This window comes from Rhinopithecus roxellana, chromosome 1 (assembly GCF_007565055.1).
Source record: "Rhinopithecus roxellana isolate Shanxi Qingling chromosome 1, ASM756505v1, whole genome shotgun sequence".
Taxonomy (NCBI): Eukaryota; Metazoa; Chordata; class Mammalia; order Primates; family Cercopithecidae; genus Rhinopithecus; species Rhinopithecus roxellana.
In genome coordinates this window covers 202,304,517-202,319,514 of record NC_044549.1, presented here as the reverse complement: position 1 = coordinate 202,319,514, position 14,998 = coordinate 202,304,517, and the positions used below count along the sequence as shown (strand labels likewise).

The window sequence follows — 14,998 nt, the reverse complement described above, 5'->3', positions numbered from 1 at the left end:
CTTGATAGGTAGGTGTGTGGTTCACTCTTCCTATATTGTTAAGTCTTTGTCATGAGAATAAAAGAGACAACTTGACCTTTGAGAATAAGATGTTATTTAGAATATTCCCAAAAGCCTAGTAAAAATCATACATTTCCCCAAGATAAGACTACTAGGCTTACAAAAAAGTCATGGTGCTTTGATTTCAGCTGGAAACATAATCTGTGTGAAGACTCCTGGTTTTAATCCATGCTACATATACAGGAAACGTTTTCATTTACTTTTATTGTTAAGGTGACCGCAAAATTGTCGCTGCCAAGCTTTGCTTTAAATTTAGGCATGGAAAGGAGAGCTGGAATAGCTGGCTTTAATTTTTAAGTGTGACATGCATCAGAAATATTTTAAAACATGGGATCCCCAAGCAAAAAATAGTAAATGTGTCATTGGTGTTGAAGTTGGAAGCCACATGACATTGTGACATGACTGAATTAAGCAGAGGCTACTGTGGTTTCGAGATGGCTCGTTTCTATGCTAAAGGAATTTTTGCACTTTACGAATTGGAGAGGAGAAAGGCCACAGAGATTTCTAGGCGGACAGAATGCATCTGGTGTTGTCCTTAGATGTAAATATCCGAGATAGTTTCAAGCTGTTGTGAGGATGGTATAACCTAAATGCTTCCACATAAACGCAGTTACTTCAGGGAAGGCCAATGAGGTAAGAAGGGAGAGAAATAAGGAAAAAAGTTATCATGCAGGAATTCATCAAATATTAAGTCGTTTTCCCGTAGGAATGATTAAAAAGCAAACGAACCCCTTCTATCCATTCCCAATGCAAATGAATTAGAGGAAAATGCAGCTGCCTCAACAGAGGTACTTACCCCTCCCAAGGGAAGCTGAGGTCTCATTAGGGTAGTAAACACCGTGCCAAATGTTTTGAGAGTGCCGATTGAGAGATGGTACAGATACGGGAAACGTTAGCATTTACTTTGGATGTTAAGGTGACGCAGGAACCGTCACTGCAGCGCTTGCTCTGCGTTCAGATGCGGCAGCTCAGCGCAGCTGTAGGTGGAGGAGCGTGCCAGGGAGAGGGGAGCTGGGATGCGGCTGCGATCTACGCTCGCAGGGGTCTGTCCTGCCTCCGAGGCTGCACTGCAGTGGGCGTGCAAGGCTCGCGTGTACCGAAGTACAGGGGACCTGTCTGCAGCAGGAGGGACTCGAAGGACACGGAGGATTATGAGATCACTGAAGGCACACGATTCAGAGGCGCTCGCGGTCTAGCTCCCCCAATTTGGGCGGAAAGTCGAGCTGCTCACAACGGCGGTCCTCGCGAGCGCCCAGCGCAGCGGCTGCAATGCCTCGTCCGGTCCTGCGAGGGCCGCTAGGAGCGAGTCACGGCGCGGGGCCGCTCTGGTCGCCCGCGAGCGTCGGTGGCCCCGCCCCGCCCGCAGCCGCGGGTGGAGGCGGAGGACGGCGCCGGCGCGTGCGCGCTCCCTCCGTGCGGCGGGCTGCGTGCGCGAGTGGGAGGCGGCAGGCCTGCGACTCCGGCCTTCCCGGCGCCCGCTCCCAGCGCGACGTCTCCAGCCATGAACCGGTTTGGTACCCGGCTGGTGGGAGCCACGGCGACCTCTTCGCCGCCCCCGAAGGCCCGCAGCAATGAAAACCTGGACAAAATAGATATGTCTTTGGGTGAGGGGCCTAGTTGGACCGAGTTGGAGTGCGGGGGAGGGCGCGGGTGGAACCAGGCGGCGCGGTTTGTGGGGGCAGGGGCGGCCGGCCGCAGTTGCCGCGGAGTTTTCTCGCTGGTGGGCGGACCCGAGCGGAGGCCCCGAGGAGAGCTGGGAGCGCAGGCTGGACGCCAGGTGCCCGGCGGGACCGCGAGGGACCCGGGCGTCCCCTCGGCCGCGGCGGTCGGAGGAGGGGCTGTGGGGGCGGGGACCGGGGCGCGGCGGGCCCGAAGGTTCGGAGGGTCGCGGGGGGCGTCTCTTCTCCCCCGAGGGGGCTACGGCTCGCCGCCCGCCGGCTCTTTGTGAGGACGGGTCCGCGGGTTTCCCCGGAGCGCGTTCGCGGTGGGCGTTATCGGGGAGCCAGGGGAATGGTCCGACCGACCGTGCCCTCGGAAGAAGGACCTGTGAGAGCCCGGCCGGGCTGCGATCGGTTGAACCAGGGCTTCCGGAGCTTTCCCTGGTCGCCGGGCGTTCCAGGCCGGCGCTGGCCCTGACTGCCGGGCGCGACTCTCGGGGCCACCTCCGGCCGCGGCCCCGGAGCGTGTGTCAGAAAGGAAGCGGCGCTCGGCCGCCTGCGGGATGTTGTTGTGTATTGAGCGCTGCTAGAAAAGCACAGTCTCCCTCTCCAGGCCTCAGAGAGAGCTCGTGGGGGAAATGCAGAGATCTTTGAAGGAGAGATTGCTGTGGCTCGCCGAGAAGCCAGGTCAAGCGTGGGGCTCTTGAGCGTATCTAAGGGCTGGCGTGGTTTCTTGACGATTATATAAAAGCAGGGGGTTGTTGATTCCTTTAAAATTCAGCCCTAACGCTACCCAGGCACCAGCCGCTGTGGTCAGCTTAGCTGGGCTAAAAGTACGGACATTTGTGTCGGGATTCGGTGGCGTTGGGTGTAAGTCAGCTCTGCCAGCTCTTCGGCCGGCAGCTTTTCGGCTATTTGAAAAGTACCTGACTAGTGGATTCCGAGGCGTACCGTTTCCCAGGATGGTCTTTGGGGTAATAACCGTCTGGGACACCTTCTTTCGGTTGTCATTTCTTCCCATTTGTCTTGTGTGTCTTTTGTTGTGGTTTATCTGGTGGAACATTTTTGGTTACAGGTGAGATGAGAACTATTGGTTTCTAGGATTGCCACAGTCAATATGTGAATTTAAGCAAATGATCAGAAATAATAGGTTTGGCCTCAAGTCTTGCCTTGCTGCTGGTTAGTAGTGAGCTTGTAAAGAAATGAGAAAGCCGGGGCTGGGCGCGGTGACTCAAGCCTGCAATCCCAGTCCTTTGAAGGCAGAGGCGGGCAGATGGCTTGAGTCCAGGAGTTTGAGACCAGCCCGGGCAACAAGGTGAAATCCCGTGTCTACTAAAAATACTAAAATTAGCCGGGCGTGGTGGCCGCGTGCCCGTAATCCCAGCTAAGGCATGAGAATAGCTGGAACCCGTGGGCGTAGGTTGCAATGAGCCGAGATTGCGCCACTACGCTCTAGCCTGGGCTGTAGAGAGACCCTGTCCGCCCCCCCCCCCCAAAAATGAGAAACCTTTTGAGGTAAGGCCAAGAAATAATGTAATAATGAATATTTATATATTTATTGAGTGCCTACTACCTACCAGGTCCTGTACTAAGCATTTTATGCATTAACTCAGTTTATCCTCATAATAACTCTGTGAGGATTGTACTTCTAGCAGAAGATCGAGAGCATGGAACCCAGAACCACAGTGTCTCAGTTCAGGTCCTGGACCAAGCATGAAATTAAATTAATTAATTAATTATTTGAGACGGAGTCTCGCTCTGTTGCCCAGATTGGATTGCAGTGATGTGATCTCGGCTCACTGCAACCTCCGCCTCTCGGGTTCCAGCGGTTCTTCTGCTTCAGCTTCCTGAGTAGCTGGGATTACAGGCGCCCACCACCACTGATGGCCGGCTAATTTTCCTATTTTTAGTAGAGACAGGGTTTCACCATGTTGGCCAAGCTGGTCTCTAACTCCTGACCTCAGGTGATCTGCCCACCTCGGCTTCCCCTACAGGCGTGAGCCACCGCACCCGGCCAGCATTTTGTATATTAACTCAGTTTATCCTTATGATAAGTCTGGAAGGGTTGTACTCCTAGTGATTGACAGCGTGGAATCCAGATCCACATTGTCTCAGTTCAGGTCCTGCCTCTGCCACTTTGTAGCCATGTAACCGTGGGCAGATGATTTCCCAGTGCCTCATCTGTAGAAAGGTGATAGTAATTAGTATTTATCACATAGGGTTGCTGAAAACATTTAACGAGTCAGAAAGCATATGTGAACTGCTTAGAACAGGACCTGGTATACAGCACTGTATTTTTCTACATACACTATATATGTGTGTGTGTCTGTATATGTGCCTTTTTCTTTTTTTTTTTTTTTTTTTTTTGAGACGGAGTCTCGCTCTGTCGCCCGGACTGGAGTGCAGTGGCCGGATCTCAGCTCACTGCAAGCTCCGCCTCCCGGGTTCACGACATTCTCCTGCCTCAGCCTCCCGAGTAGCTGGGACTACAGGCGCCCGCCACCTCACCCGGCTAGTTTTTGTATTTTTAGTAGAGACGGGGTTTCACCGTGTTAGCCAGGATGGTCTCGATCTCCTGACCTCGTGATTCGCCCGTCTCGGCCTCCCAAAGTGCTGGGATTACAGGCTTGAGCCACCGCGCCCGGCCTTATATGCCTTTTTCTACATACACTATATATGTGTGTCTGCATGTATGGCTTTATTTTTATACATACGCTATATATATGGATATGTCTATATAGGCCTTTATTTTTCCACATACACTATGTATATGTGTGTGTGTATATATGGCTTTATTTTTATACATACACTGTATATATGTGTGTATGTCTGTATATATGGCTTTATTTTTATACATACATTATATATATGCGTATGTCTGTATATATGCCTTTGTTATTTATTTATTTATTTTTTTTGAGACGGAGTCTCGCTCTGTCGCCCAGGCTGGAGTGAGTGGCCGGATCTCAGCTCACTGCAAGCTCCGCCTCCCGGGTTCACGCCATTCTCCTGCCTCAGCCTCCCGAGTAGCTGGGACTACAGGCGCCGCCACCTCGCCCGGCTAGTTTTTTGTATTTTTTAGTAGAGACGGGGTTTCACCGTGTTAGCCAGGATGGTCTCGATCTCCTGACCTCGTGATCCGCCCGCCTCGGCCTCCCAAAGTGCTGGGATTACAGGCTTGAGCCACCGCGCCCGGCCGCCTTTGTTATTTTTATACATACACTTTATATATGTGTGTATGTCTGTATATATGCCTTTGTTGTTTTTATACTACACTGTATATATGTGTGCATATCTGTATATATGGCTTTATTTTTATACTACACTATATATGTGTGTATGTCTGTATATGGCTTTTTTTTATACACGCTATATATGAGTGTATGTCTATATATGGCTTTGTTATTTTTATACACACACTATATATATGTGTGTATGTATGTATATATGCCTTTGTTATTTGTTGTTTTTCCATTTTATAGAAATCTGAGGCATAGAGAAATTAAGTAACTTGCTCGAAGTCATACGAGGTAGTTAAGTGGTAGTGCCAGGATTTCAGTCTGGTTCTAGAGCCTCAAACTGTTTTACACCTAGATTTCTTAAGTTTCTGCGTTTCCTGTTTGCTTTTTTGTATGTGTTTTGTTTGATGATTAGTACGTTCAAGTGAAGAAAATCGGGGGGGTAGTTCTCTTGGAGGTAGCAATGAAGTGCTGTGGAGAGCTGAAACAGCTTGATCTCTTTCTTTCCCCCAGGAACATACAGCAATCTCTCTATTGCGTTTTAGTGAGAGTTTTACAGAAATGGGGTGAAGAGATGATCGTCTATCTTAGACAGTTATGCTTTGTGAATGTTTAATCTTACCAGGTTTGCAGAGGTTTTAGAACCAGATTTTTTTGTTTTAAATCATGGCTTTGCCAGATGTATATGAATTTCATATAGAGTATCGAGTTTACCAATAGCTGCCCTCATGGTTCAATTTCTTAATTTGAAAATGGGTGTCATGATGATACTGTTTCATAGGATTGTTGTGAATTAAATGAATACATGTCAGAACTGTTGGTACTAACATTACTAATGCCTGTACTGTAGTACTTACTACCACCACTACTGTTGCTGCTATTACTATCACCATGTATATTCCCCTAGTGCTAGGGGAGAAACTTAAAATAGCCCATTGTAAGGATTTTTTTTTTTTTAAATTCTGATACCTAGGTATCTATTCATTGGGCAGGAGAAAGCCATTTTCTTTTTTTAGATTGAGAGAAGTCCCTCGGCCGTGGTAGCTCATATGACTTATTTGGAGATATAGGTAGTAAAATGTTGAAATGTGAAATGTAATTTTGTATTTAATATGCTCTGCTACTTCTGATTTTTAGTTATATTTAGACTTTATACGCTGTATTTTATTTTATTTACTTATTTTTTCAGACGGAGTCTTGCTCTGTCGCCCAGGCTGGAGTGCAGTGGCACGATCTCGTCTTACTGCAAGCTCCGCCTCCCGGGTTCACGCCATTCTCCTGCCTCAGTCTCCCAACTAGCTGGGACTACAAGCACCCGCCACCACGCCTGGCTAATTTTTTGTATTTTTTTTTAGCAGACATGGGGTTTCACTGTGTTAGCCAGGATGGTCTCGATCTCCTGACCTCATGATCTGCCCACAGCCTCCCAAAGTGCTGGGATTACAGGCGTGAGCCACCGCGCCCGGCCCATATGCTGTATTTTAAGATTAACTTTGTGAGTCAGCATTGTACTTTGCCTCTTTTTTTTTAATGCTCCCCAGACCAAATTCATTTTTTTGATTTACTCTCGAGGCTTGAGATTTTAGACTTTTGATGAAGCGTAAGTAGCACTTTGTTAAAGGAAAGCAGTGTCTCGTAAAGAGTGTCTTCCTAAGTATTCGCTTGATGCTTGTTGAGATGCGTGTTTATATATCTGATCTTCATGAGACCTTTTAATTTTTTACAAAAGTTTTTGAGTGCCCTTAATTTTGATGAACTATGAACTCTTTCGCAGTTGGACATTAATTTTAAGAAGACAACTAAATACTTTGGGGAGATTTGAGATATTTTATGTGAATATTTGAGTGTAATTAAGAGTCTTAAAGATTAGAGATGGGTTGGGTAGAACAGTAATATATTACAAAGGACCTTCAAGTTATATTTCCTTCTCTGACTTCTGGAAAGACTAATTATAGTGACAAAAAAATTTGAGTTTAATTAGTTTTGTAGAGTTTTATTAAGAAGTTGTTGACTGTATGCAATTTCTTTGTTTTATTTGCTTTCTCAATTATCAAATAATACTGAAATTAGGACTGTGGAGAAAATGTGTGTGTGTGTGTGTGTGTATATATATATATATATATATTTTTTTTTTTTTTTTTTTTTTTTTGAGCGACAGTCTTGCTCTGTTGCCTAGGCTGGAGTGCGGTGGCATGACCATGGCTCACTACAGCCTCGAGCGCTTGAGCTCAAGGAATTCTCCCGCCTCAGCCTCCCGAGTAGTTGGGGCACGCGCCACTGAGTACTGAGTACCACGGGCACGCACCATCATGCCTGGCTAATTTTTGAAAATTATCTGTGGAGATGAGGTTGTGCTGTGTTGCCCAGGTTGGTCTTGAACTCTTGGGCTGAAGCAGTTTCCCATCTCACCTCCCAAAGTGCTGGGATTGCAGGCATGTGCCACTGTGCCCAGCTGGATATTTCTTAAAGGAGTATGTTTGGCTTCTAGTAACCTCTTTTAACAGATATAAATGGGAATCTGGAGTACATTTCATTTTCTGGTCTTCGGCTTGTTCTGTTGTGGTATTTTTGTTTGTGAATTACCTTGGGGCAGTTTGGTAGTATGTTTGGAAGCAATGAGGCTCAGATCCGTGTAGAAAGAAAAGTAAGGTAACCTCGAAGTACTTTGCTAGAGGTGAGCCATTAGTATTTTTTTGTACTATACCTTTATTATGGCACTTGTTTAATTTTGTATTTGCTATTTGCATGTCTGTTTCCATCAGTACTTTTAAACTTACTTAGAAAAGGGACTGTATTTTACTTTTGTTTCAGTTACAGCACAACCTGACACATATATTCACTGCATGTGGTATATGCTCAATAAATATTGGCTGAATTTCAGCATTTAGTATTTTAGTTGAATGGTTTAATTTTTGATTATCTACATATTGGAAGGTGGTCATCTTTTTTTCCTTTTTTTTTTTTTTTTTTTTTTTTGATGGAGTCTCCCTCCGTCACCCAGGCTAGAGTGCAGTAGTGCGATCTTGGCTCACTGCAACCTCCACCTCCCGAGTTCAACCAATTCTCCTGCCTCAGCCTCCCGAGTAGCTGGGATTATAGGCGCCCGCCACCATACCTGGCTGTTTGTGTGTGTGTGTGTGTGTGTGTGTGTGTGTGTGTGTTTTTAAGTAGAGACAGGGTTTCACCATGTTGGTCAGGCCAGTCCCGAACTCCTGACCTCAGATGATCCTCCCACCTCAGCCTCCCAAAGTGCTGGGATTATAGGCGTGAGCCACTGTGCCCGGCCAGAAGGGGGTCATCTTTAAAAAATGGAGGCTTCTGTCATTATGGAAAGTAAATAGGAATAACTTTTGTAAACTGGCTTCTGCTTAGATTCATCAGGTGAAGAAATGCTATGGCTAATAGCACTCTTCACTAATTGGTATATCTGCTTTGGGCTATTGAAAAATGGCTGATTCTTGTTATTCTCTTATGGAAGTGCTTTCAAAGTAGAACAGAAGTTAGGAACGTAGGAAATCTATCAGCTGGAAAATGAAACTGAGTAATTGAGTTAAGTTAAAATGAAAATAATTGGCATTTGCTCTATCCTAGATGATATCATCAAGTTGAATCGAAAGGAAGGGAAGAAGCAGAATTTTCCAAGACTAAATAGAAGACTCCTCCAGCAAAGTGGTGCCCGGCAATTCAGGATGAGAGTACGATGGGGAATCCAACAGAATTCTGGTAAGTTTTGAAAGGAAGCTTTAGGCTGGGCGCGGTGGCTCAAGCCTGTAATCCCAGCACTTTGGGAGGCCGAGACGGGCGGATCACGAGGTCAGGAGATCGAGACCATCCTGGCTAACACGGTGAAACCCCATCTCTACTAAAAAAAAAAAATACAAAAAACTAGCCGGACGTGGTGGCGGCGCCTGTAGTCCCAGCTACTCGGGAGGCTGAGGCAGGAGAATGGCGGGAACCCGGGAGGTGGAGCTTGCAGTGAGCTGAGATCCGGCCACTGCACTCCAGCCCCGGCGATAGAGCGAGACTCTGTCTCAAAAAAAAAAAAAAGAAAAGGAAGCTTTAATGAAAAGCTGTTATTTGTGTGTTCATAGTGTACTGTCTTTAGCGTATGCTTAATGTGGAGGAAATGCATCAGTACTCTTTGTGTTTTGTGTTTCCTCTATGCCTAGGTTTTTGTTTAGATCTAAAACCTGGTAAAAATTTCAGTAGCCTTCCATAGGCATAACACTGTTTCTTAAACATTTTAAGTCATTTAAAAGTAACTTCAGTTTATACATAGTCTAAATTATATTCAGAGTTTAGAATTGCAAAGGATCTCATAAATCATGAGCTCCTATCTCCATCCAAGTGAGATGTTCCTTTACTAGTCTGCCTAATGGATGACTAACTGCAGCTTAAATAGATTCAGCGAAGGAGCATACTGCCTCACAAGCATGAGCCACTGTGCTTGGCCTCTTAATTTGAATTAAAGCATGCCTGGCACTTTAGTAAAGTTATAGAAAGCAAATTCTCTTTTGTATATGAGAACTCTTTAATTATGTGGAGACTACTATTACATTCTGCGTAGAAAATGACCTTCAGACTCCTTATCTTATCATCCAAGAACTTTAGGATTTGTTGAATCTTAATGCTTTAGATCTAATGTGGAACTCTATATATTTAGTTGTTTTTGACAATCTGGAAGCTTATTTATTTATATTTATGTTATTTATAACCATTATATATTACCATTATATATATAACCATTTTTGTATTTATATTATTTATAATCATCTCTATTGTAGGCCGTAATTGAATACTAATATATATGGCTTGTTAACTTCTTTATCAGCAATATCAGAATTTTAGAATAAATCTTTGTTCAAATAAAAGAACTAAACCTTTTTCAGATATGTAAAACTTTGTTTGACAAACTAACTTCCAAATTGATTTTTATTCTATATGTTGCAAAACATAAAAATAATCTCCAGTAGGTTGAACATAATTCTGTGTTTACAGCTAATATCCCATTGTATCCTCAAAATATGTATAACTGAAGCCTAGCACAGTGGTTCATACCTGTAATCCCAGAAATTTGGGAGGATCAGTTGAATCCAGGAATCTGAGACCAGCTTGGGCAACGCAGGGAGACCTGTCTCTACAAAAAATTTAAAAAATTAGCTAGGTGTGGTGGTACCTCCTTCTGGTCCCAGCCACTTGGGAGGCTGAGGTGGGAAGATGGCTTGAGCCTGGGAGATCAAGGCCACAGTGAGCCATGATGGCACCGCAGCACTCCAGCATGAGACTCTGTCTCAAGAAAAGTACATGCAACTGAGATTGGGCCCTAAAAAGAAACTATTCATCTGTAATAATTTTTTGAATGGTTGAACCTAAGGGAGTGAATTTCATGACAGGTATTTAACTGTAGCAAATTAAGTTTAGTTCCAGTGATTTATATTTACATTTTTTCTTTGAGATGGAGTTTCGCTCTTGTTGCCCAGGCTGGAGTGCAATGGTGCGATCTTGGCTCGCTGCAGCCTCCACCTCCCAGATTCAAGCTATTCTCCTGCCTTAGTCTCCCAAGTAGCTGGGATTACAGGCATGCGCCACCATGCACAGCTAATTTTGTATTTATAGGAGAGATGGGGGTTTCTCCATATTGTTCAGGCTGGTCTCGAACTCCCAACTTCAGGTGATCTACCTGCCTTGGTCTCCTGCCTCGGCCCCCCAGAGCGCTGGGATTACAGGAGTAAGCCACTGTGCCCAGCCTAAATATTTCTTATAAATGTTATTGAACATACTATGTATTTTTTGTATTATTTGTTTGTTTTTGTATTATTTGTTTTTAAAATAACTGTTGAGAGTTCATTGAAGCCAGAAATATATTCATTAATTAATGTTTATCAAATATTTAACATTAATATATTTCAGTGTTAAATACTTAATAGATACTCTAACCTGATTGGGTCCTAGGGTTATATAAAGATATGATCTTCTACTTCAAGGAATTAATTTCCAGTATTAGAGATAAGATGGAGAAGGTAGTATGGGAGAAATGTTGTAAGAGAAATTCAAATAGTATTATAGGACTTTAGAGATTTTGTACTAAGAAGATCAGGAGTGATTTCATGAATAAGGTGAAATGTGAGCTGGTCCTTGAAGGATCAGAAAAGCTTTTCTTTTATGGATGTTATGATCTGAGCCTTGAAATAAATGATATCTAGGGGCAGCTTAGGATCTCATAAGATTGAGCTTGTCCTTGTATGTTTACTGCTTACATGTGACAGGGGCTAAAATAGAACAGCTGCCACTGTTACTGAATGTACAGAGATAGAAGATTGTCTTAAATTATGATTGGCTAGGAAAAAGTTCAGATTTCCACTTTGTAATGTTAATGAGGATGTTAGCTTGAGGTAAGAGAAATAATTAGGACAGAGAGCTCTTTGCAGATCCGCAGTATGATTTCTGATGGCTGAACAAGTCAGTGAATGAAATCTTTCTAACTTCATGTGTGAATAATTAGGCACTCAGTAAATACTTGGAGAAACAACCCAGGTGTTCTTCAGTGGTAGAATGTATAGAGTGTTCTTCAGTGGTAAAATGTATAGAGTCATTCTACAGTGGTAGAATATATAGAGTCATTCTACAGTGGTAGAATATATAGAGTTCTTCAGTGGTAGAGTGTAGAGTGTTCTTCAGTGGCAGAATGTATAGAGTGTTCTTCAGTGGTAGAAGGTATAGAGTGTTCTTCAGTGATAGAATGTATAGAGTCATTCTACAGTGGCAGAATATATAGAGTGTTCTTCAGTGGTAGAGTATAGAGTGTTCTTCAGTGGTAGAATGTATGGAGTTCTTCAGTGGTAGAATGTATAGAGTTCTTCAGTGGTAGAATGTATAGAGTTGTTCTTCAGTGGTAGAATATATAGAGTTGTATAGAGTTGTTCTTCAGTGGTAGAATGTATAGAGTTGTTCTTCAGTGGAGGAATGTATAGAGTTGTTCTTCAGTGGTAGAATGTACCGAGTTGTTCTTTAGTGGAGGAATGTATAGAGTTGTTCTTCAGTGGTAGAAAATATAGAGTTGTTCTTCAGTGGTAGAATGTATAGAGTGTTCTTCAGTGGTAGAATGTATCGAGTTGTTCTTCAGTGGTAGAATGTATAGAGTTGTTCTTCAGTGGTAGAATGTATAGAGTTGTTCTTCAGTGGTAGAATGTATAGAGTGTTCTTCAGTGGTAGAATGTATCGAGTTGTTCTTCAGTAGTAGAATGTATAGAGTGTTCTTCAGTGGTAGAATATATAGAGTTGTTCTTTAGTGGTAGAGTGTAGAGCGTCCTTCAGTGGTACAATGTGTAGAGTTGTTCTTCAGTGGTAGAATATATAGAGTTGTTCTTCAGTGGTAGAATGTATAGAGTGTTCTTCAGTGGTAGAATGTATCAAGTTGTTCTTCAGTGGTAGAATGTATAGAGTGTTCTTCAGTGGTAGAATATATAGAGTTGTTCTTTAGTGGTAGAGTGTAGAGCGTCCTTCAGTGGTACAATGTGTAGAGTTGTTCTTCAGTGGTAGAATATATAGAGTTGTTCTTCAGTGGTAGAATGTATAGAGTGTTCTTCAGTGGTAGAATGTATCAAGTTGTTCTTCAGTGGTAGAATGTATTGAGTTGTTCTTCAGTGGTAGAATGTATCGAGTTGTTCTTCAGTGGTAGAATGTATCGAGTTGTTCTTCAGTGGAGGAATGTATAGAGTGTTCTTCAGTGGTGGAATGTATAGAGTTCTTCAGTGGTAGAATGTATAGAGTGTTCTTCAGTGGTAGAATGTATAGAGTTGTTCTCAAAATGTCATCAGGGACCCTCGGGGATCCCTAAGACATGGGGGATCCACAAGATCAAAACTAATTTAATATTAATACTAAGGCATTAGTTGTATTTTCACTCTTGCTCTCTCAGGAATGTACAGTAGGCTTTTCTGGAGTCTACATGGTATCTGATAATTAAAGTAGATTGAATGCAAAAGCAGGATCTTAGTTCAGTGGGCTGTAACAAAGTACTGTAGACTAGGTAGCTTATAAACAACAGAAGTTTATATTGCACAGTTTTGGAGATTAGCAGTTCAAGGTCAGGATGTCAGCAAGGTCAGATTCTGGTGAGGGTTCTCTTCCAGGTTGCGGACTTTGGACTTCTTGTGGTATCCTTGTGTGGCAGAAAGAAGGCTAGAGAGCTCTCCAGGGTCACTTTTGTAAGGACACTAATCCCATTCACGATGGCTCCATCCTTATGACTTTACCTCCCGAAGTCCTCACCTGTTAATACCATCATATTAAGTGTTAGTACTTCAACATGTGAATTTTGGAGAACTACAAACATTCAGTCCTTAACAAGCAGTTGTGAGAATCTGGTTGTCTTCTATTAAGGCAAACACCAAAGAGATCCAAAAACAACAACACTCTTCTTACTAAATATTTTTGTTTGTTTTAGAAAATAAAAATAACTAGGCCAGGCTCAGTGGCTCAGCCTGTAATCCCAGCACTTTGGGAGGCCGAGGCAGGTGGATCATGAGATCAGGAGATCGAGACTGTCCTGGCTAACACGGTGAAACCCTGTCTCTACTAAAAATACAAAAAATTAGCCAGGTGTGGTGGTGGGCACCTGTAGTCCCAGCTACTCGAGAGGCTGAGGCAGGAGAAAGGCGTGAACCCGGGAGGTGGAGCTTGCAGTGAGCTGAGATTGCAGCCACTGCACTCCAACCTGAGAGACAGAGCAAGACTCTGTCTCCAAAAAAAAAAAAAAAAAAAAACCACACACACACAGAAAAACAAAAAACTAATGGATACCAGGCTTAATACCTCAGTGATGGAATAATCTGTACAGCAAACCCCTGTGATACATGTTTATGTATGTAATAAACCTGCACATCCTGCACATGTACCCCAACCTTAAAATAAAAGTTAAAATTTGTTACTTTTCATTTAAAAAGAGATGTGTATCCTATGTGTAATGAGTTTATTATTATTAAGTGAAATGGTTTTTAACTATCTTATTAATAGTTTTTATTATGGCCAGGTGTGGTGGCTCACCCCTGTAATCCCAGCACTTTGGGAGCCCGATGTGGGTGGATCACCTGAAGTCAGGAGTTTGAGACCAGCCTGACCAACATGGTGAAACCTCGTCTGTACTAAAAATACAACAGTTAGCCGGGTGTGGTGGCACATACCTGTAATCCCAGCTCCTCAGGAGGCTGAGGCAGGAGAATTGCTTGAACTGGGGAGGCCGAGGTTGCAGTGAGCTGAGATCATGCCATTGCACTCCAGCCTGGGTGACAGAGTGAGACTCTTGTCTTAAAAAAAAGAAAAGGTTTTATTTTAATTGCAGTAAATATAACCCACAGAATCAAAAACTTTGGAGTCCTCAATTTTTAAGCATATGAAGAGGTTCGTGCTTGTAATCCCAGCACTTTGGGAGGCCAAAGCAGGAGGATTGCTTAAGCCAAGGACTTCAGGACCAGCGCGGGCAACATAGGGAGACCCCGTCTCTACAAAAAAAAAGAAAGGGTGTAAAGAGGTACCGAGACTGAAAAGTTTGAGAATGCTGTTCTTATTAGAAGTAGAAGAGATGGGAATATTTGTATGTTGCTTTGGAAAGGAGCCAGTAATATGATTACATATACCCTAGGATGTGACAGTTCCCAGAAAATCCCTCAAATCTTTATTTAGACGGTAAGGTTCCTGAAATTATTGAGGAATATGATGTATGTGGAAAGGAATTCATGAATAGTTAGTCTTGGGATTTAAAAGAAAGATGAAAATGCCTTTCTCTAGTTTTAGTTGTTACCAATCGTAGTTGCACCTGTGAAGCTTTGTGAAATAGATGCTCTGGCTGTACTTTATTTCTACTGAACCAGAACCTGTACAGGTAGGGCTTGGGGAACCTTTTTTAAGCTTCATGGATGGTTCTGATACCTAACTAGTATTAAACTACTGCTCTGGTGGAGCTGAAAATGAAGAAAGGTCTTCATAAAGGGTGGTAGTTGAAGTACATTGAGAATGTGGGTGCTGTGGAATGCTGCAGAGAGG

The 14,998-nt window shown here is 43.4% G+C and overlaps 1 protein-coding gene across 2 annotated transcripts in view; it reads left to right on the top strand.

The window, feature by feature from the left end:
• Positions 1 to 14,998, top strand: part of FYTTD1 (forty-two-three domain containing 1) — a 47,945-nt gene that overhangs the window by 11,535 nt on the left and 21,412 nt on the right. Inside the window, exons 1-2 of one of the 2 annotated variants that reach the window (XM_010381218.2) lie at positions 1,340 to 1,664; positions 8,549 to 8,680. In XM_010381218.2, the coding sequence (XP_010379520.1) occupies positions 1,562 to 1,664; positions 8,549 to 8,680 (235 nt within the window). In that variant the 5' untranslated portion in view covers positions 1,340 to 1,561. Of the gene's footprint in view, positions 1 to 1,339; positions 1,665 to 8,548; positions 8,681 to 14,998 lie in introns of those variants that run through there. The other variant, XM_030936674.1, reaches the window with a different exon arrangement.